At 40.3% G+C, this 23132-nt stretch overlaps 3 protein-coding genes across 5 annotated transcripts in view; 2 read left to right on the top strand and 1 right to left on the bottom strand.

The window, feature by feature from the left end:
* LOC133556828 (poly [ADP-ribose] polymerase tankyrase-1-like) overlaps nucleotides 1–14783 on the top strand; it is a 30041-nt gene extending 15258 nt beyond the window's left edge. For both annotated transcript variants that reach the window (XM_061907134.1, XM_061907135.1), the window contains 19 exons: nucleotides 12–133; nucleotides 301–392; nucleotides 484–562; nucleotides 642–813; nucleotides 1642–1721; nucleotides 2946–3091; nucleotides 3181–3346; nucleotides 3433–3652; nucleotides 5384–5493; nucleotides 5602–5790; nucleotides 7401–7650; nucleotides 7745–7827; nucleotides 9088–9208; nucleotides 9292–9389; nucleotides 11405–11479; nucleotides 11607–11712; nucleotides 13421–13607; nucleotides 13688–13844; nucleotides 13925–14783. In XM_061907134.1, the coding sequence (XP_061763118.1) occupies nucleotides 12–133; nucleotides 301–392; nucleotides 484–562; nucleotides 642–813; nucleotides 1642–1721; nucleotides 2946–3091; nucleotides 3181–3346; nucleotides 3433–3652; nucleotides 5384–5493; nucleotides 5602–5790; nucleotides 7401–7650; nucleotides 7745–7827; nucleotides 9088–9208; nucleotides 9292–9389; nucleotides 11405–11479; nucleotides 11607–11712; nucleotides 13421–13607; nucleotides 13688–13844; nucleotides 13925–14011 (2540 nt within the window). In that variant the 3' untranslated portion in view covers nucleotides 14012–14783. The remainder of the gene's footprint in view (nucleotides 1–11; nucleotides 134–300; nucleotides 393–483; nucleotides 563–641; nucleotides 814–1641; nucleotides 1722–2945; nucleotides 3092–3180; nucleotides 3347–3432; nucleotides 3653–5383; nucleotides 5494–5601; nucleotides 5791–7400; nucleotides 7651–7744; nucleotides 7828–9087; nucleotides 9209–9291; nucleotides 9390–11404; nucleotides 11480–11606; nucleotides 11713–13420; nucleotides 13608–13687; nucleotides 13845–13924) is intronic.
* The window catches only part of LOC133556840 (cytoplasmic tRNA 2-thiolation protein 1), a 627421-nt gene that overhangs the window by 457011 nt on the left and 147278 nt on the right, over nucleotides 1–23132 (bottom strand). The gene's annotated exons all lie outside the window — the stretch shown is intronic.
* LOC133556836 (alpha-L-iduronidase-like) overlaps nucleotides 16863–23132 on the top strand; it is a 49223-nt gene continuing 42953 nt past the window's right edge. For both annotated transcript variants that reach the window (XM_061907143.1, XM_061907142.1), the window contains exons 1-3: nucleotides 16863–17226; nucleotides 20411–20551; nucleotides 20630–20712. In XM_061907143.1, the coding sequence (XP_061763127.1) occupies nucleotides 17090–17226; nucleotides 20411–20551; nucleotides 20630–20712 (361 nt within the window). In that variant the 5' untranslated portion in view covers nucleotides 16863–17089. The remainder of the gene's footprint in view (nucleotides 17227–20410; nucleotides 20552–20629; nucleotides 20713–23132) is intronic.

Consider the following 23132-nt stretch of genomic DNA (forward strand, 5'->3'; position numbering starts at 1 on the left):
CTTCCTTGTAGATGAGTTCAAAGGTCACTCACTGCTGCAGGCAGCGCGGGAAGCAGACATGGCCAAAGTGAAGAAGACGCTGGCTTTGGAAATCATCAGCTTCAAACATCCTCAAACCAATGAGACAGCTCTGGTCAGAACCAAATCTACAACCACAGTGTTTTTTGCCTTGTTTTTTTTACGCTAAAATGATGTCAACAAACTTTAGCAAAATGTTCCTAAGAAGGCACTCAATTTAGTGCTGACATGTATGCTTTTTAAAACACAATGGCCAAACTTATGTCCTAGTTTTCATTTCAGCATTGTGCTGTGGCTTCTCCCCACCCAAAGAGGAAGCAAGTAACTGAATTGCTGCTGCGTAAAGGTGCCAACATTAATGAGAAGAACAAGGAGTAGGTCTACACTTTTTACATTTTGATTCGATTATTTTTAACTGTTAATATGACAAACATTAAAACATTTCCTACTTCTTGCATGTCACAGCTTTATGACTCCTTTGCACGTTGCTGCCGAGAGAGCTCACAATGACATTCTGGAGGTGCTACAGAAACACGGAGCAAAGGTTTGAGTCAACCCTTTTCCTGAAAGACTTTTTTTAGACACCAAGCATGTTGTCATCCCCTCACCACTTCTGACCTCAGATAAATGCTGTGGACACGCTCGGACAGACCGCTCTGCACAGGGCTGCACTGGCTGGTCACATTCAAACCTGCAAGCTGTTGCTAGGCTATGGGGGCGACCCATCCATCGTGTCCCTGCAGGGTTTCACTGCTGCACAGATGGGCAACGAAGCTGTTCAACAGATTCTCAACGGTGATCAGGCTTTTTATTCCTCCATATTAATATAATGGTCTATTGCAGGGGTAGGGAACCTGTGGCTCTTTTGATGACTGCATCTGGCTCTCAGATAAATCTTAGCTGACATTGCTTAACGCGATAATTATGAAAAATTTCACTGGTAATCACGGCAGACGGACTACTCGGGACATGGCATTTAGGTAAAAACATGATTTAATTTTAACTAAAAAAATATACAAACAAAAATCGCTCACAGGGGAGGCACAACTTGGGCTAAAGAACAAAGCTAACGCATAAACAGACTAAGAAGATAAATCAAACAAAACTTACTTGGCATGGCATGAAGCACGAAACTATGGCAAGGCATGAAACAAGTCAGCACAGGGCGACTGACTGGCAAATACGAGCTTAAATACTGCCTCTGATTAGTGCTCGGGAAGCAGGTGAGCGGGCGTTTTGTCCACCAGAGACAGGTGGACAAAATGAGTAACCAAGGAAACCAGACAAGGGAGTGGAAAAAAACAGGAACTTACAGAGTCCAAAGGACAAACAGCACATGGCCAAACAAAAACATGATCAAGAGACATGACATTTTATATTTTATTTAATGTTATTAAAAAGAATAAGAGACTTATTATACTCTAAAAATGTTGGTCTTACTTAAAAATGCACGCATTTAGTTGTATTCAGTGTTAAAAAATATGATATGGCTCTCACGGAAATACATTTTTAAATATTTGGCTTTCATGGCTCTCTCAGGTATAAAGGTTCCCGACCCCTGGTCTATTGCATAAATGTAGTTAAAAAAACAGAATTTAAATCGGCTGATTGATTTTCTTTCAGACAATGTTCCCACACGTAACTCTGATGTGGACTACAGATTTCTTGAAGCAGCCAAAGCAGGAGATCTTGAGACCGTGCAGGTGAGTTGGTACACCTATTTCTCTTGTTTTATTCCTGCAAAATTGTAACGAATAGGTTTGTCATGCTCACACTCGGTATAGAACTGAAGTCTGTTAGAACTCACATTTTCCCTACTTCCCTCCTAAAATATCCCTTAAGACTCATTACAATATTCCAGGGGTGCCCATTACGTCGATCGCGGAGGATGTGTTAGTTGATCGCCAGCCAGGCATTTTAAAAAATAGACCTAAAAATTAGCGATCATCGATCTTCACCAAGACGTCACTTTCGTCACTTGATTGACATTCCCGACACCTGAGGGTCTTGTGAGATGACGCTGGCTGCTGCGTGCTCATTATTATGAAAAAGTGATAGACAGGAAGGCGAGAAACACTTTTTATTTCAACACATTCGCGCCGTACCTGCTGTCAAAACTCTAAAGACCGACTGCACAGTTCCTATCTTCACAATAAAAGTGCTGCTTCCTCTTCCCCGCGCTAACAAAATAAGAGTCTGAGAAAGCTGGCGTGCACAAGCAAGCAAGCTACGAAGCTAATGGATTTCTTAGATAGATAGATAGTACTTTATTGATTCCTTCAGGAGAGTTCCTTCAGGAAAATTAAAATTCCAGCAGCAGTGTACAGAGTTGAGATCAATTTAAAAAAAGTAAAAAGTAAATAATGGGGGTTTAAATGGAAACAAAATAGAGAAATATTACAATAAGAATAACAAATAAAAAGCAACAATGGGAATAAAAATATAACAGTAAAATAAGAATATAACAAGACAAAGTAGGCAGTAGTGACCATTTTATGAAAACGTACATCCATATATATAGTCTTGTATAGTGTATAAAAACGAGTATGGAAGCTGGACAAATAAGATCCCAAAAACCAACCACTTTCATGTGGTATTGGACAGAAAGGAGGACTTTTGTTCTCCATTTGAAAATGCCGACGTTATCCGCACTTCTGTCTGATTCCAATCAATGCAAGTCATCCGAATCAGGTAATACTCCAACTTATATTCTTGTCTTCATGAAAGAAAGGACTCTATATGTGTTAAATATTATTGCATTATCATTAAAAACCTTTAATCTGTTAAAAAGAACATATATTTCATAAATAAAAACATATATGAATGAGGTAGATCCCCTCGACTTGGTCAATTGAAAAGTAGCTCGCCTGCAGAAGAAGTGTGGGCACCCCTGCAATATTCAATCCATTGTTATCTCTCTGCGGCAGCAACTCTGCACCCCTCAAAACGTAAACTGTCGCGATTTGGAGGGCCGCCACTCAACTCCACTCCACTTTGCTGCTGGTTACAACCGAGTGGCTGTTGTGGAATACCTGCTTCACCACGGAGCTGATGTACATGCCAAGGACAAGGGGTGTGTTTGTTTTTTGTTTTTTTCCTGCAACCGTCTTCAAAAAATGTCAATAGACGATCAGTGCTTATGTTTGTTTCTTCTACCACCAGCGGACTGGTTCCTCTGCACAACGCATGCTCCTACGGCCACTATGAAGTTGCAGAGTTGCTGGTCAGGCATGGAGCCTCAGTAAATGTCGCCGACCTGTGGAAGTTTACCCCGCTTCACGAAGCGGCAGCCAAGGGCAAATATGAGATTTGCAAGCTACTGCTCAAAGTGAGAGACTTTCAGTTAATTATGGAGAAGGGATTGAAGATGTCTTGCAAATGTTTTATTTTCTAATATAAAATTTGTCTATGCAGCATGGAGCGGATCCGTCTAAGAAGAACCGAGACGGCAACATGCCACTGGACATGGTGAAAGATGGAGACACTGACATCCAGGATCTGCTTAGGGGTGATGCTGCCCTGCTGGACGCTGCCAAAAAAGGTTGCCTGGCCCGCGTCCAGAAACTTTGCTCCCCAGAGAACATCAACTGCAGAGACACTCAAGGCCGCAACTCCACACCACTCCACCTTGCAGGTATACCCGCTGTCACCCTATCTTAGTTAGATACGACTCAATTGATCTTTTGGATAAATACCCTCAGGGAAATAAGGTTCCAGGAGCAGTAACACAGTATTCAGTATAAAAGACTGTAGCAGCTGTAGCACAGAGCTATTCAATTGATGGTCCGCAGGCCACATACGGCCCGCCAAAGCTTTTCATTTGGCCCACCGAACATGGCCCAAATAGGCCTAATGAAACCATTAAAACTAGGGTTGATCATGTCTGCAATACTCCCGCCACCTCGCAGGGGCAAACAGCAATGCACAATGCAGCACTAGTGGGGTGAGTAGAAGACTACTCAATAAATGCTGAAAAAAATCTAAATAAATTGCAAAAATCTTGACTTTTAACAAGACAACAAAGTTTGAATGTTCTGCCCCAAGCAAGTGCTTGAGTCACTGTTTCCTGTCGGACCTTTTAAGCGACGGACGCATTGATCCAGACAAGCAGCAACAATGGTGGAAATCCCAGTGTGTTAGCTTAATCACAAACATTTGTAAGTAGATTAGAGCAGTGGTCCCCAACCACCGGGCCGTGGCCCGATTGGTACCAGGCCGCAGAAGGATTTTTTATTCATTTCTATTTAAAAAAATAAATAAATAAATAAAACAATTTTTTATTTTTTATTAAATCAACATAAAAAACACAATATACATTTACAATTAGTGCACCGACCACAAAAACCTCCCTTTTTCATGACAAAAACACACATGCACAGTACAGTACATATTCCATACAATTGACCACTAAATGGTAACACCCCAATAAGTTTTTCAACTTGTTTAAGTCGGGGTCCACGTAAATCAATTCATGGTAAATAGACATTTGAAATGCAATTTAAAATAAATAAAGAATAGTAAACAACAGGCTGAATAAGTGTAGGTTATATGAGGCATAAATAAGCAACTGCTATGTTAACCTAACATATTATGGTAAGAGTCATTCAAATAACTATAACATATAGAACATGCTATACCTTTACCAAACTATCTCTCACTCCTAATCCATAAATCCCATGAAATCTTCTTCCTCGATGTCGCTTCTAAACAACTCTGCCAACTCCAAAGGTATGCGCCGCTTCCTCTTGTTGTTTTCTGCTGCATATTTCACTACATCCAGCTTGTAATCTGCACTACATGATTTCCTTTTCAGTGCCATTTTTGTTCAGCCCTTCTCACTTTTTATAAGATACCGCCAACGTTGAAATTACCCTTTTTAATAGCTACGGCAGTAGCATATAGCAGTTAGCATCCTATGACCCACAATGCACTTCTGCCATGACCCTCCCCCGCCAAATTCTTATTGGTTGACGTGTGCGTGACGATTGCTGATGTTTTTCGTCTCCTCCGCGAATGAGATAAATAATATTTTTTTATATTTTATGGTAATGTGTTATGGTAATTTCACACATAAGTCGCTCCGGAGTATAAGTCGCACCCCCGGCCAAACAATGAAAAAAACTGCGACTTATAGTCCAAAAAATACGGTATTCATAGCATGTTTCGCCACAGCTACAACTGTTGGTAAAACTGTCCAATGACATTCTATAAAAACAGATTATATTAAAAATGTTGTTGACCTCATTTAACTACTACACTTCTGACAGTGTCAATCAAAATTGAATATTATCTTTTGTCAAAGCAGGATATTCAATACTTGTTTATAGTGCAGTTGAACCAAATTAAGATGATTGTTTCTCTTCAGCTGGTTACAACAATCTGGAAGTGGCTGAGTATCTGCTGGAGCATGGAGCTGATGTCAACGCGCAGGACAAGGGAGGCCTTATACCGCTCCACAATGCTGCCTCCTATGGGGTGAGTGTCTACTCCCAAATCTCAAACACATAGCTTCAAATATTTGCATCATTTTGTACATTTGAAAATCTGAATTTGCTCATTTGTATTGTTTTCCCTCTCTGACAGCATGTTGATATAGCAGCTCTGCTGATAAAGTACAATACTTGTGTGAATGCCACCGACAAATGGGCTTTCACTCCCCTTCACGAGGCAGCCCAGAAGGGGCGCACACAGCTCTGTGCCCTCCTGCTCGCTCATGGGGCTGATCCAACAATGAAGAACCAAGAGGGCCAGACAGCCCTGGACCTGGCCACGGTAACAACATATATCACTTTCTGTCCGCCATGTAGTTTCATGAAGGATAAGTGAGGCAGTCGTCAATTAGTAAAATGCAGTTGTTTATAAATGATTCAATGTTTCTATGCGGCCCGATAGCAAATGCGTCACGGACTGGTACCGGTCCCCAGACCCTTGGTTGGGGGACCACTGTATTATAATATCCGCATGCACTAATCCAAGCACATTTCTTTGTTGAACATGAAATTGATCGCAGATGTTTAAGTAGCTGGACACGCCAAGGCCACGCCCGCTTATAAATATGCAAATCATATTGAAATTAGCCACACGCCTGAGATCTGCACGCTCTGCCCAATCAGAATTCAGTAGGAGTCACTCGGAGGTGCTTCTTTCTTGTGTTTCGAGTCGACAAAAGATGGATGAAATTGTGAGGTTATTAATGCTATGGTTTGTGAGAACTGCACGCAGGCTGAAATAAAAAAAAAATGGTCAGACATCAGGAAGGAGCTGAAGAAAAGGACAGACGAGGGAAGCTGAGATAAAGTAGTGCTGCCCCCGTTTGAAAAGATCGTTGCTGCAATGATACGTAAAACTTTAGAAGATGTGGGTGATTCTGATTACCACCTAATAATAATATATTTTGTGTATCTTACATCAAAATGTGTTCATACAGTAGCCTGCTCACAGCCAGATTAGTGTTTCATGTGAAAATGATGTAATATTTGGTTTGCAATCTTTTAAATTTAAACATTCCAGCTCATCTAGAAGGAGAAAAAATACTTTGACTCTTGTTCGATTTCTCAAATTAACCTTACAAAACAGAGCTACTTGAGGTCTCAGACACATGTGACACAGAGTCTGGCTGTTCTTCTACCGTCACCGTTGCCACTAATGTGTTGCCTGACGAGACGAGCACATATGCTGGAGTCCTAGGAACACATTGTGACAGCAAGAGATGCCAAATGATCGCCTGGATACATTTTTAGACGTCTCATCAAATACGAAGCATAAAATGCATTGCTGAAAAAGTTAATTTTGTGTCTTTGCCTCAACCTTTTTTACATTCTTGAAATCAAATGTCAGCAAAGCCTGATTGACAGCCTCTGTGTCACCGAAGTATCAGCAGCCTGTAGAAATGTGCATACTTGAGGCGTTATGTTAGCTCGCCGCTCTTTTCACGCGATTTATCTCAAGTTGGTCGTGAAAAAGTGCATACGTTAGCTTTTTGTGTGCTTTATTACATGATGCCCCTGTCATGCACACACATGTCCTCACAGAAGCTGATATATGATGTCACAGTGTCAGTGAGTTCAGCAAGGTTTTCGGATGCAACTTCAAATACACTCCAATCAGTACGATCAAAGCAGGCCTGTAACTGTAGATTTGTTCCTTTGAACACATCTTCACAATCCTTAATACTGGCTTAGCAGTTTTTAACTGCTGTGTGTAGGTCGTGATGAGGGGATTCAGACAGGGATCAGAGATTACTAAAACTGCTCGAGGAACCGAGCGAAAGAAGTCCTTTATGTTGCATATTGTTGTACTGATCTGATATTTCATGTTAGAAGTAATCTGGTTGTCATGCTGTTTTGACTCTCCTGGAATACTTTCTGCTGCTGCCCGCTTAGGCTGATGACATCAGAGCCCTCCTGATGGACGCCATGCCCCCGGACTCTCTTCCCAGCTGCTTCAAGCCACAGGCCACAGTGGTTAGCGCCTCTGTCATCTCCCCGGCCTCCACACCATCCTGCTTATCAGCTGCCAGCAGCATAGACAACCTTGCCGGGCCTCTGACTGAGCTGGCAAGCGGTGCTGCTGCTGCTGGGAACTCAGGAGTTGCAGATGGAGCAACAGGCACCGACCGCAAGGAAGGAGAATGTATGAGTTTTGACACATGAGCTTCAGTTTTAGTGGGAAAAAATGCACAAATGTTTTTTGTAAACACTAATTTTGAATGTTTTTTCCTGACCAGTGACAATGCTGGACATGAACATAAGTCAGTTCATGAAGAGTCTTGGTCTGGAGCACTTAAGGGATATTTTTGAAAGAGAGCAGGTGAGTAATGTATAACACACAATGTCTGCTGGCCGAGTGTTTAGTAGATAGATAGATAGATAGATAGTACTTTATTGATTCCTTCAGGAGAGTTCCTTCAGGAAAATTTAAATTCCAGCAGCAGTGTACAGAGTTGAGATCAATTTAAAAAAAGTAAAAAGTATATAATGGGGGTTTAACTGGAAACAAAATAGAGAAATATTACAATAAGAATAAAAACTAAAAAGCAACAATGGGAATAACAATATAACAGTAAAATAAGAATATAACAAGACAAAGTAGGCAGTAGGATAAAGGAGTTTTTGAGTCTATTAGTCCTGCACTTGGGATGAAGCAGTCTAGAACTGAACAGGCTCCTCTGGCTACTGATAACACTATGCAGAGGGTGACTGGCATCATCCAGGATGCTCACTAGTTTGTCAACAGTCCTCTTCTCTGCCACCCTCACCAGTGAGTCCACTTTCATTCCCATTGTAGAACCGGCCCGCCTGATCAGTTTCTCAAGTGTGGAGCTGTCCTTCTTAGATGTACTGCCCCCCCAGCACACTACCATGTAGAACAGAACACTGGCAACCACAGACTGGTAGTACATCCACAGGAGTGTTCTACAAATGTTGAAGGAGTGCAGTCTCCTGAGGAAGTACAGCCTGCTCTGTCCTTTCTTGTACTGGTGGTCCGTGTTAACAGTCCAGTCCAGCTTATTGTCCACCCAAACCCCGAGGTACTTGAATGAGTCCACGGTCTGTACCTCAACTCCCTCGATCACAATAGGTTGTGACCGTGGACTTGACCTCCCAAAGTCAATGACCAGCTCCTTGGTCTTTGACGGATTGAGCTGCAGGAGGTTGTATGATGACCTCACCGTGAGGAAACTGAGGCTTCTGATCTCTGGTTAGGCATTTCTGTGTGGATGTACTCCCTGTGCTTGTGTGGTAGTTCTTCAGGTACTCGGGCATCCTTTTACATTCCAAAAACATGCATGTTCCAGTAATTGGTGTGAGTGTGAAGGGTTGCTTGTCTTTGTATGCCGTGCGATTGGCTGGCGAGCAGTCCAGAATGTAACCTGCCTCTCACCCAGATTCAGCTGGAATAGGCTCCAGCTCAACCATGACCCTAATTAGGACAAGAATAGAAAATGGATGGGTGGATTGGTATCAACACATTCTAACTCTCCATTGTTTAAACCAACTTTTTTAAACTTGCAAAAAGTAATTGTGTTTCAGCAAAAGATGAAGCTGTCTTCACTTCATTTCATTACAGATAACTTTGGATGTCCTTGCTGACATGGGCCACGAGGAGCTGAAAGAAATCGGGATCAATGCCTACGGTCACCGACACAAACTTATCAAGGGTGTAGAGAGGCTGCTGGGCGGCCAGCAAGGTCAGAAGGCCGCTTCAAAAAGGTTGTGTGTGAATATTTTTCTTGAGCTATTTACCATGTTTTTTCTGGTTGTTTATCCGCAGGTGGCAACCCATACCTTACATTCCACTGCGCCAACCAGGGCACCATCCTCATAGACCTCGCTCCAGATGACAAGGAGTATCAGTCTGTGGAAGAGGAGGTAAGTCACTGTGTTCTACATGAGTACACATTGAAATGACACTTTACTAGGTCCCCCTGCACCCTCGGAGATCAATCAATCAATCAATCAATCAATGTTTATTTATATAGCCCCAAATCACAAATGTCTCAAAGGACTGCACAAATCATTACGACTACAACATCCTCGGAAGAACCCACAAAAGGGCAAGGAAAACTCACACCCAGTGGGCAGGGAGAATTCACATCCAGTGGGACGCCAGTGACAATGCTGACTATGAGAAACCTTGGAGAGGACCTCAGATGTGGGCAACCCTTCCCCTCTAGGGGACCGAAAGCAATGGATGTCGAGCGGGTCTAACATGATACTGTGAAAGTTCAATCCATAGTGGCTCCAACACAGCCGCGACAGTTAAGTTCGAAGCGGATCCAAGACAGCAGCGAGAGTCCCATCCACAGGAAACCATCCCAAGCGGAGGCGGATCAGCAGCGTAGAGATGTCCCCAATCGATACACAGGCGAGCGGTCCATCCTGGGTCTCGACGAGCGGTCCATCCTGGGTCTCGACTCAACGGACCGGACCCCCTCCGCAAGGGAGGGGGGGACATAGGAGAAAAAAGAAAAGAAGCGGCAGATCAACTGGTCTAAAAAGCAGGTCTATTTAAAGGCTAGAGAATACAGATGAGTTTTAAGGTGAGACTTAAATGCTTCCCTTACAAAAGTAAATGTATTCCTACAGTGTAAATCTCAGACCTCCGTCCAGGCCGAGTAATACTCTTTTCAATCAGCACAAAATAATACAGCTTAGGAAGGTGAAGTCCGCCTTTTTAAACATTAGAATGTTTTGTTTACAAGTGAAAATAAAATTTGCTTTTCACTCTAAATTGTCTATGATTGGTCCTCAAACCTGCGGAGCAGACAGTGCGATGTGATCCAAATCACAAGAGTGTCCACAGTTCTTCAATCATTTGTGGCAGCTTTGGGCTACTTTGAAGACTTCCAGCAACTTCCAATTTGTGGACAAACCAGAGCAAGGATTACTCCAATCAGCAGATGTCCTGGTGTCATAGTTCCCCATAGGTGGATATCTTCACGTCCTCCACTGGAAGTGTCTCCTTCTCCTCCCAAGAGTCCGTGGTGTGTCCAGCAACAACCTGCTCCGTCACAACAAGCAGGTTCCCCCAAACCCAAGATCTTGTCAATTTGGTTGAGGCCAGTTAAATAGTTCCAATGTTTAGATTTTGAGAGCAGTGCAAAAACGTGGCTGTAAAATCATTACAAGGAGAGCTGGAAACATCTCACAACCCCTACCATCACTCCAGACCAGGAGAGAGGAGGCTGCAGTGAAGCAGGTCAGGGATATGCATGATGAGCAACATCCTTTGCATGACCTGCTACCTCCAACACCAGGCAGCCGCACTACCAGGACATTGAGGAACCAACATAAGCTGGCTGAACCCGAGCCCAGAACAAAGACAAAGAGACTTAAAAACTCTACCCTACACGCTGCAATTAAGCTGTATAATGACACTAATTAAACAAGTAATATAGTTATATACCAGAATGCTAACAGTTTCCATGCTGCTGCTGCCCTGAGGATGTTCAACATTTTTAAAATACTTTTTGTTCTTTTCATTTTTTATTGTTGTTTGTTTGATATCTATTGTAAAGTTCAGCTGTTTTTTCAGTGGGGCCTTGGCTCCACTGCAAGCATGAATAAATAAAGTCAAGTCAAGTCAAAAAGAGGAAACAAAGAAGTTAAGACAAGACAAAGAAGCAAGCAGGAGAGATAAAGGGCAGCGTCCGCCCTCCATGAGTGTCAGTGAGAAAGAGCGGCCGTTCCTAAGTTCTTACATGTTTCTGTGTGGCTTGGTTGCGTCATGGACCGCTGGTTGAGAGACTTGAATTCAGAGTTGTCGTGGTACAGTTCATCTTCTTGGTTGTTAGTGAAATAAAATAAGCTTTTAATTTGTTTGCCATGGCTGTTCAAACCAACTGAAAAATGTTTTTCATTCTTTGTGTGTTTGTTTCTCCTAGATGCAAAGCACCATCAGAGAGCACAGAGATGGAGGCAATGCAGGCGGGGTCTTCAGCAGATACAACATCATCAAGGTCGGAATCACTTTTTTTTTTTTAAACCTTTCAACCAACGGTTGTGTTGAACATCCACTATGGACTGATTGAGCTAAATGCAAGATATCATTCATGGTCATTTTAAATGTCATTTTTTGACTCACAGATCCAAAAAATCGTGAACAAGAAGTTGAGGGAGCGTTACACACACAGGCAGAAGGAGATCGCCGATGAAAACCACAACCACCACAACGAGCGCATGCTGTTTCACGGTACACACACTTGCCCTTTAGATCTCTTCTTTTCATTTGCTTTTTTACATTCTATCCTAAATATGCTGGACTTGTGTGCTTTAGATTCATACAACAATTGTGCATGACCTTGAGTTTAAAAATAGCCTGTCTACCATCCTTTCCTTATGAGTTAAAGTTAAAGTAGCAATGATTGTCACACACACACGAGGTGTGGCGAAATTTGTCCTCTGCATTTGACCCATCCCCTTGTCCTCCCCCTGGGAGGTGAGGGGAGCAGTGAGCAGCAGCGGTGCCGCGCCCGGGAATCATTTTTGGTGATTTAAACCCCAATTCCAGCCCTTGATGCTGAGTGCCAAGCAGGGAGGTAATGGCTCCCATTTTTATAGTCTTTGGTATGACTCGGCCGGGGTTTGAACTCACAACCCACCCATCTCAGGGCGGACACTAGCCCAGGGGTCACCAACCTTTTTAAAAGCAAGAGCTACTTCTTCGGTACTGATTAATGCGAAGGGCTACCAGTTTGATACACACTTAAATACATTGCCAGAAATAGCCAATTTGCTCAATTTACCTTTAATAAATAAATCTATAAATATAAAAAAAATGGCTATTTCTGTCTGTCATTCCGTCGTACATTTTTTTTCCTTTTACGGAAGGTTTTTTGTAGAGAATAAATGATGAAAAAAACACCTAATTGAATGGTTTAAAAAAGGAAAAAACAGGTAAAAATTAAAATTAAATTTTGAAACATAGTTTATCTTCAATTTCGACTCTTTAAAATTCAACTGAAAAAAAGAAGAGAAAAACCAGCTAATTCAGATCTTTTTGAAAAAATTAAAAAAAGAATTTATGGAACATCATTAGCAATTTTTCCTGATTAAGATTAATTTTACAATTTTGATGACATGTTTTAAATAGGTTAAAATCCAATCTGCACTTTGTTAGAATATATAACAAATTGGACCAAGCTATATTTCTAACAAAGACAAATCATTATTTCTTCTAGATTTTCCAGAACAAAAATTTTAAAATAAATTCAAAAGACTTTGAAATAAGATTCAAATTTGATTCTGAAGATTTTCTAGATTTGCCAGAATACTTTTTTTTCTGAATTTTAATCATAATAAGTTAGAAGAAATATTTCACAAATATTCTTTGTCGAAAAAACAGAAGCTAAAATGAAGATTCAAATTATAATGTATTTATTATTCTTTACAATAAAACAAATAAATTTACTTGAACATTGATTTAAATTGTCAGGAAAGAAGAGGAATTTAAAAGGTAAAAAGGTATATGTGTTTAAAAATCCTAAAATCATTTTTAAGGTTGTATTTTTTCTCTAAAATTGTCTTTCTGAAAGTTATAAGAAGCGAAGTAAAAAAATAAATGAATTTATTTAAACAAGTGAAGACCAAGTCTTTAAAATATTTTCTTGGATTTTCAAATTCTATTTGAGTTTTGTTTCTCTTAGAATTAAAAATGTTGAGCAAAGCGAGACCAGCTTGCTAGTAAATAAATACAATTTAAAAAAATAGAGGCAGTTCACTGGTAAGTGCTGCAATTATAGCTATTTTTAGAACAGGCCAGCGGGCGACTCATCTGGTCCTTACGGGCGACCTGGTGCCCGCGGGCACCGTGTTGGTGACCCCTGCTCTAACCACTATGCCACTGTCATCTAAGTTGTCAAATATCTATTGTGTTTCAGCTGCTAATGTTTCATCCTCAGGTTCCCCATTCATCAACGCCATCATCCACAAGGGCTTTGATGAGCGTCACGCGTATATTGGAGGAATGTTCGGGGCAGGTATCTACTTCGCTGAGAACTCCTCCAAGAGCAATCAGTACGTCTACGGCATCGGCGGAGGCACCGGCTGTCCCACACACAAAGACCGGTCCTGTTACCTGTGCCACAGGTGAGCTTGACTAATCTTGAAGAGCTTTAAAAACAAAAATGGAAAGGTTCTGTCGTCTAACTCTTTCTTGCTATTTGCAGGCAGATGTTGTTTTGCAGGGTGACCCTGGGAAAGTCCTTCTTGCAGTTCAGCGCTATGAAAATGGCCCACGCCCCGCCGGGTCACCACTCTGTGATCGGGCGGCCCAGCGTAAATGGTTTGGCCTATGCCGAGTATGTCATCTACCGAGGAGAGCAGGTACGTTTGCTACTCACAAATTACTAGCACAGAAAATGAACAACATCCCAATTGATGTTTTTCCTCTGTGGTTCCCCCAGGCCTACCCAGAGTACCTCATAACCTACCAGATCTTAAAACCAGAGAGTGTGGCCCAGTCTGCTGCAGCAGCTGAACAGAAGTCCTAGTTACTCACAACAACTAAATATTATTTTGTCCTTTGTATAGACCATGCATAAAGAGGCGTATTGCTGTTTTCCAGTTTTCCCCCAGTGGACTCCATGGTGACCAGTGCTTTGTGAGCAGACATGCTGTATAATTCTCTTCTACTCGTCCCTTTCCCATCCTTGTGCATTCAGCCGCATGCTAAGACATCAGCCTGTGAGGCCCAGTAGTGTGAGTGGGTGACTTATATTGCTAGTTTACCACGCATAAAGACTATGGAGCATGACCAAGCTCTCATATATTTACACGTACTGTTTTAAATATGTGGACTATGAATGCAGCCATATCTGTGCTCATACTGTACAGAGGACTTAAGGTGAACACTACCAAAAGGTCATTCTGTAATATTGACTGAATTTTAAGGACAACACTGCTGACAGTTTTCAGTGCTTTTCGTCCCGTTGCATGTGCTGTTTGGAAGGCTGAGATACTTTGGTTTTGGCATTACATTATAGTCCTGTTAGAGTATGCTCAGTAACACAGCTCGATTGCAATGTAAAACCTGATAATAGGACACATGGAAAGCATTATGTATGACAGACTATCTTAGCGTTGGAACATGCTTGTGATGTTTTCAAGCCCGATAGCCAGTGAACGCATCAAAGCATCCTGCTCTCACTGTCTTTGCAAATACATCCCATGCATAAGGATTTGCACTTTTACATAGATACCTATTTAAGTTATTTGAATTGAGAAACATTTTCAGGAATAAAACAATTGTACAGGTTGTGTAAATGGTTGTTTATAACTTGCTGTTTAACAGTGTCTTAAGTTGAACGTTTTTTTTTTCCTTTCATGCCTTCTAGATTTTCCCTTTTTTTTAAAATAAATGTGACATTAACAGTTTCTTGTACATTTGCATTAAATTGTTACTTTAAAGTTATTTTATTCAAATCTTTGGTGTTGCCCATACGACAAGTTTGGCCAAATGATGGTTAGAAGAAGCATGCATTGAGGATCTTGTATTGCAACATCCAGCAAACATGGAATAATATGGTTATTATTGGCATTGTGTTCCTGTGCTGGTGTGGCCTTTCTCCGGCTTCCCTCGCCTCCCAAAAAATATTTGGAATGGAATGGATCTTTAGTATCATTGCCTTTTAAAAAGTACAAGTAAATTATTTTTCAGTATCACCTGTCCAAGAGCCGACTTAAGGTGGACAGAACCGGAAGACGGGGGTCGCCCCATAAAAAGGTAAACATGAGTGGGGGCTCAGCTTGACAGCAGGAGAAACAACTCAATCAAAGCACATATAAACATTACAACACACACAACTCTGGGGGTGAAGCGGCAAAATGACACATGTGGGCATTAAGCTGCGTTTGAATTTATTTCAAACTTGCACTTAAGGATCACAGTTACACAATTCATCATGTCTGTGTGTCCTGTGCTCCCACCTGAAGTCAACTGGGATAGGCTCTAGACCAGGGGTCACCAACACGGTTCCCGTGGGCACCAGGTCGTCCGTAAGGACCAGATGAGTCGCCCGCTGGTCTGTTCTAAAAATAGCTCAAATAGCAGCACTTACCAGTGAGCTGCCTCTATTTTTTAAATTGTGTTTATTTACTGGCAAGCTGGTCTCGCTTTGCTCAACATTTTTAATTCTAAGAGAGACAAAACTCAAATAGGATTTGAAAATTCAAGAAAATATTTTAAAGACTTGGTCTTCACTTGTTTAGATAAATTATTTAATTTTTTTACTTTGCTTCTTATAACTTTCAGAAAGACAATTTTAGAGAAAAAATACAACCTTAAAAATGATTTTAGGATTTTTAAACACATATACCTTTTTACCTTTTAAATTCCTTCTTCTTTCCTGACAATTTAAATCAATGTTCAAGTAAATTTATTTTTTTTATTGTAAAGAATAATAAATTTAATTCTTCATTTTAGCTTGTGTTTTTTCAACAAAGAATATTTGTAAAATATTTCTTCAAACTTATGATTAAAATAAAAAAAATCTGGCAAATCTAGAAAATCTGTAGAATCAAATTTAAATCTTATTTCAAAGTCTTGAATTTCTTTTAAAATGTTTGTTCTGGAAAATATAGAAGAAATAATGATTTGGTGTAATTTGTTATATATTCTAACAAAGTGCAGATTGGATTTTAACCTATTTAAAACATGTCATCAAAATTGTAAAATTAATCTTAATCAGGAAAAATTAATAATGATGTTCCATAAATTCTTTTTTTAATTTATTCAAAAAGATTCGAATCAGCTAGTTTTTCTCCCCTTTTTTTCGGTTGAATTTTGAATTTCACACAGTCGAAATTGAAAATGAACTATGTTTCAAAATTTAATATTTTTTTTCATGTTTTCTTTTAAACCGTTCAATTAAGTGTTTTTTTCATCATTTATTCTCTACAAAAAAAACCTTCTGTAAAAGGAAAAAAAAATGTACGACGGAATGACTGGCGGAAATACCCTTTTTTTTTTATATATATACATTTATTTATAAAAGGTAAATTGAGCAAATTGGCTATTTCTGGCAATTTATTTAAGTGTGTATCAAACTGGTAGCCCTTTGCATGAATCAGTACCCAAGAAGTAGCTCCTGGTTTCAAAAAGGAACATTTATTTAGAACATTTATAGTTAAATAAATATGAACATAAATTGCACACAAGTTTCAAGCTGTGTGACCAATTTGGAATTTTAGGAAATAATTATTTTTTAAAGGCACAAAAAGCAGGTTGGGTATTGAGAAACTTACATTTATGAATATAAAACTTAATCAATAATATAATTAGGTTGCACAGATAAAAATTCATTTTCAATGTATTTTCATATTGTGAATAAAAGAATACAAATAAAAACAAATTGCGTGTCGCGGGTAAAACACGTCATCACTTTCAGCCGACCGAGTTACGAGTTTAGTCTGACTCATTTATCTTGTTAAATCCGACATACTTCTTTGATTTTTTTCTCTACAGACTTTGTTAAAAACTTATCTGGAACGTGAGCACCTTTGAAATGCTCAACATGTATGTTTTATTGGGGGTGCATAGCTAGTGACGTCATCGTACGTCCAGACCAGCGATGAGTAGAACTTTATTACTTTTGTGTCTTTTACTACTTTCTGTCACTAACTACTCTCAAGCTGCTTTTAGCATTCATGTGGACCTCGGAAGACCGGCAGCACGACTGGAACACTTCTGGAGAAGCACTGGGTTCTGGTAAGAACAAAAAAAATGTGTTCATTTTATCAACAAAACAAGAATAGAAATAAAACATGGAGTCTTGCTACTGTTCTTTAAACTGTGTTTATGAATTCATCAATGTAATATATATTTATTCATGAATTCATCAATGTAATATATATTTATTCATGAATTCATCAATGTAATATATATTTATTCATGAATTCATCAATGTAATATATATTTATTCATGAATTCGTCAATGTAATATATATTTATTCATGAATTCATCAATGTAATATATATTTATTCATGAATTCATCAATGTAATATATATTTATTCATGAATTCATCAATGTAATATATATTTAGGCTGTTGTACAAACCCCGTTTCAATATGAGTTGGGACTTGTGTTCGATGTAAATATAAACAGAATACAATGATTTGCAAATCCTTTTCAACCCATATTCAGTTGAATATGCTACAAAGACAAGATATTTGATGTTCAAACTCATAAACTTTTATTTTTTTTTGCAAATAATAATTAACTTAGAATTTCATGGCTGCAAATCGTGCCAAAGTAGTTGGGAAAGGGCATGTTCACCACTGTGTTACATCACCTTTTCTTTTAACAACACTCAATAAACATTTGAGAACTGAGGAAACTAATTGTTGAAGCTTTGAAAGTGGAATTCTTTCCCATTCTTGTTTTATGTAGAGCTTCAGTCCTTCAACAGTCCGGGGTCTACGCTGTCGTATTTTACGCTTCATAATGCACCAAACATTTTCCATGGGAGGAAAGTACCCGCACTCTTTTTTTACGAAGCCATGCTGTTGTAACACTTGTCTTGCTGAAATAAGCAGGGGCGTCCATGATAACTTTGCTTGGATGACAACATATGTTGCTCCAAAACCTGTATGGACCTTTCAGTATTAATGGTGCCTTCACAGATGTGTAAGTTACCCATGCCTTGGGCACTAATACACCCCCATACCATCACACATGCTGGCTTTTGAACTTTGCATCTATAACAATCCGAATGGTTATTTTCCTCTTTGTTCCAGAGGACACCACGTCCTCTGTTTCCAAATATAATTTGAAATGTGGACTCGTCAGACTACAGAACACCTTTCCACTTTGCATCAGTCCATCTTAAGTGAACTCGGGCCCAGCCAAGCTGGCGGCGTTTCCGGATGTTGTTGATAAATGAGTTTGGCTTTGCACTGTAGAGTTTTAACTTGCACTTACAGATGTAGTGACCAACTGTAGTTACTGACAGTGGTTCTATGAAGTGTTCCTGAGCCCATGTGGTGATATCCTTTACATACTGATGTCGGTTTTTGATGCAGTACCGCCTGGGGGATCAAAAGTCCGTAATATCATAGCTTACGTGCAGTGATTTCTCCAGATTCTCTGAACTTTTAGATGATTTTACAGACCGTAGATGGTAAAATCCCTAAATTCCTTGCAATAGCTCGTTGAGAAATGTTGTTCTAAAACTGTTTGACAATTTGCTTACAAAGTGGTGACCCTCACCCCATCCTTGTTTGTGAATTACTTAGCATTTCATGGAAGCTGCTTTTATAGCCAATCATGGCACCCACCTGTTCCCAATTAGCTTATGTTATGTTCTGTTGTTTTTGTAGCATATTCAACTGAATATGGGTTGAAAATGATTCGCAAATCATTGTATTCTGTTTATATTTACATCTAACACAATTATGGAAACGGGGTTTGTAGTTAGAAAGTGCTTATATTGTGCCGACGCCTTTAGTATAGCACAGTGGTTCTCAAACGTTGTTTCCACCATAATGGCCAACATTACAATAGAGTAGAGTAGTCGGCCTATAAGATTGAATTCAAAACAAGGCAGAGGTTTTATTACACATATTGAACAAACCTCAACAATAATACTCCATTTACAGTACATGTTAGCCTACCAATAGAATGACTAGAATCCCTAGAACTATTTTGAAAATACACCAAGTATTTGGCCACCTGCCTTGACTCACATATGAAGTTAAAGTGCCATCCCATTACTAACCCATAGGGTTCAATATGACCTTTTGCAGCTATTACAGCTTCAACTCTTCTGGGAAGGCTGTCCACAAGGTTGCCGAGTGTCTTTATAGGAATTTTCCACCATTCTTCCAAAAGGGCATTGGTGAGGTCACACACTGATGTTGGTGGAGAAGGCCTGGCTCTCGGTCTCTGGTCTAATTTATCCAAAGGGGTTCTATCGGGTTCAGGTCAGGACTCTGTGCAGGCCAGTCAAGTTCATCCACACCAGACTCTGTCATCCATGTCTTTTTGGACCTTGCTTTGTGCACGGTCATGTTGGAAGAGGAAGGGGCCCCACTCCAAACTGTTCCCACAAGGTTGGGAGCATGGAATTGTCCATTATGTTTTGGTATCCTGCAGCATTAAAAGTTATTTTCACTGTAACTAAGGGGCCAAGCCCAACTCCTGAAAAATAACCCCACACCATTATTCCTCCTCCACCAAATTTCACACTCTGCACAATGCAGTCTGAAACATCCATCCAAAACCAGACTGGTCCATCAGATTGCCAGATGGAAAAGTGTGATTCATCAGTCCAGAGAAGGCGTCTCCACTGCTCTAGAGTCCAGTGGCGATTTCCTTTACACCACTGCATCCCACACTTTGCATTGGACTTGGTGATGTATGGCTTTGATGCAGCTGCTCGGCCATGGAAACCCATTCCATGAAGCTCTCTGCGTACTGTACGTGGGCTAATTGGAAGATCACATGAAGTTTGGAGCTCTGTAGCAACTGACTGTGCAGAAACTCTTTGCACTATGCACTTCAGCATCCACTGACCCCTTTCTGTCAGTTTACCTGGCCTACCACTTGGTGGCTGAGTTGCTGTTGTTCCCAAACTCTTCACTTTTCTTATAATAAAGCCGACAGTTGACTTTGGAATATTTAGGAGCGAGGGAATTTCACGATTGGATTTGTTGCACAGTTGGCTTTCTATGACAGTTCCATGCTGGAAATCACTGAGAGTGGCCCATTCTTTCACAAATGTTTGTAGAAACAGTCTCCATGCCTAAGTGCTTGATTTGATACCCCGGGTCTAGTGATTAGGACACCTGATTCTCATCATTTGGATGGGTGGCCAAATACTTTTGGTAATAGAGTGTATCAGTTCCTATTCAGGTGCATGTGATTTTAACGCCGGGCATGTGTTGTTGTAGTCCTCCCCTGCCTCACACCCGGGCTCACCAATATGACCTGAGCATTGACCAGCAACAGAACCTGGCCTATGTGGGTTCTGTCCCCCATGGAGGAATCCAGCAGGTCCGAATACACTGGATGTTGGAGCTGGTCTCTGGACAGTAAGTGAGAGTATTCTAAGTTTGGTATTCCCATGCGTCGTTATTGCGAGTCGTCAGGGTCTGCTTTTGTCATTTCAGAGATATCGGAGGCCAACCCCAGTACGATTTTACAAAACTGGACCAGCTGATTAGTCTCTTATGGATTAATGGACTTCGACCAGGTACTGTAGCCAGTCCCCAGGTTGTAGAAGACATTGTCACATCTGTAATTAATATCTTTATAATGCATTTTTTAAAGAGTCTTTCAAATGATGTTAACATGTACATTGGACACTCAGCGCATGACACAACCATGCATCATTTTAGATTTATTATTAAAAAAATATATTTCATTTGTGGAGAGAAAAAAAACATGATTTTTCTCTGTGAAAATTTCTCCTTAAATTCGTATTTATGGCTCTTTAAAAGGAGACATTCCTTTCAATTAACTGCACAGTTATTATACCTTTCTTCTTTGTCATCAGATAAACAATCACTGGTAGCAGTCACAAGATAAAATGTGGATAAAAATCATTTCAATTTACACAAATATACTCTATTGGTGGGATTTATTGTAAAATATTGACTATCATTGTCGAATGCAGCTGTGATAGGCTCCAGCAGCCCCCCGCCACCCCGAACGGGACAAGCGGTAGGAAATGGATGGACGGATGTATTGTTGTTGTGTTTTCATTGTAAACATTCCATACAATGGTGCCAAGTATCTGCATGCCTTGACAGTGAGTTGACTACTAGGGTTGCAAAGGGGTGGAAAGTTTCCGGTAAATTTCCGGAAATGACATTTTTGCCATTTGTTTGCAAGTGAATGGAATGCTAACGTGGTGGACTGGTAGTAGTCCATCCACCGCGATTGTCCTGCCACACAATACCTCAATGCTAACGAGGGGAAATTTCACTCCGATTGTCATTGGTTTTGACAGTTAGGATTGCTCGTTTGCATCAAAACAGTTGTTTTTCTCACTACGTTAGGGCAAAACTATCCTTGCACACCCTCTTGGTTTTTTGAGTATCAATATTTGGGGTTTTTGCACCAGCCGCTAGACTTGATCTGTCCAATCTAATTCTAAGAAGAGATATGACCAATCTAAGTCTTGAGCATGAACTGATGAAGCCTACTGAGGTATTTGCAGCATCCACTAGACTAGATCTGACCAATCTAAGTCCAAGACTAGATCTGACCAATCTAAGTCTAAGACTAGATCTGACCAATCTAAGTCTAAGACTAGATCTGACCAATCTAAGTCTAAGACTTGATCTGACCAATCTAAGTCTAAGACGAGATATGACCAATCTAAGTCTTGAGCATGAACTGATGAAGCCTACTGAGGTATTTGCAGCATCCACTAGACTAGATCTGACCAATCTAAGTCTAAGACTAGATCTGACCAATCTAAGTCTAAGACTAGATCTGACCAATCTAAGTCTAAGACTAGATCTGACCAATCTAAGTCTAAGACTAGATCTGACCAATCTAAGTCTAAGACGAGATATGACCAATCTAAGTCTTGAGCATGAACTGATGAAGCCTACTGAGGTATTTGCAGCATCCATAGACTAGATCTGACCAATCTAAGTCTAAGACTAGATCTGACCAATCTAAGTCTAAGACTAGATCTGACCAATCTAAGTCTAAGACTTGATCTGACCAATCTAAGTCTAAGACTTGATCTGACCAATCTAAGTCTAAGACGAGATATGACCAATCTAAGTCTTGAGCATGAACTGATGAAGCCTACTGAGGTATTTGCAGCATCCACTAGACTAGATCTGACCAATCTAAGTCTAAGACTAGATCTGACCAATCTAAGTCTAAGACTAGATCTGACCAATCTAAGTCTAAGACTTGATCTGACCAATCTAAGTCTAAGACGAGATATGACCAATCTAAGTCTTGAGCATGAACTGATGATGCCTACTGGGGTATTGGCAGCATCCACTAGACTAGATCTGACCAATCTAAGACTAGATCTGACCAATCCAAGTTAAGACGAGATCTGACCAATCTAAGTCTATGAGCATGATCTGATGAAGCCTACTTGGATGAGAGGCGAAACATCTTCTAAGACAAAGCAAACAGTCCAGTTGGGATCCATTGAATGCCCTGAGAATGCTATCGACTGTACGGAGTTGGAACGACAAGCTGCACTGACCTATTAAAATGTGTTTTTCAGCAAGCCTTTGTCAAATCTTGAAAAACAGGCGCCAAATCTGTATGTGGCAGTCCAAATGTACTTATGGTGAGGCCACCACAAATAAACGAATGAATGGGAAACACTGCTATTTCTTATACAGCATCCATGCACAATGTGACGTAGCGCTAGCTTTTGACACTCAACTTTGTAAAATCCACCTCAAAACGTGAAAGTTGAATTCTAAGACCCCCCAACAAATAGCTAGGCTGCACAGTGCTGTATCATTTCTTTGTTGACATGATACACTCATGACGTGCTGCGTGTATCATGATCACTATAAAGTGTGACTCACTTGATGTACAGTTGTCTGTTTAGTCCAGCTGGACGGGGACGTGTTTCCCCGGTTTATTTGGGTAAGCACTCCATTTATGTTAAAACAGCTTGTCTCC

Source organism: Nerophis ophidion, linkage group LG07 (assembly GCF_033978795.1).
Source record: "Nerophis ophidion isolate RoL-2023_Sa linkage group LG07, RoL_Noph_v1.0, whole genome shotgun sequence".
Classification (NCBI taxonomy): Eukaryota; Metazoa; Chordata; class Actinopteri; order Syngnathiformes; family Syngnathidae; genus Nerophis; species Nerophis ophidion.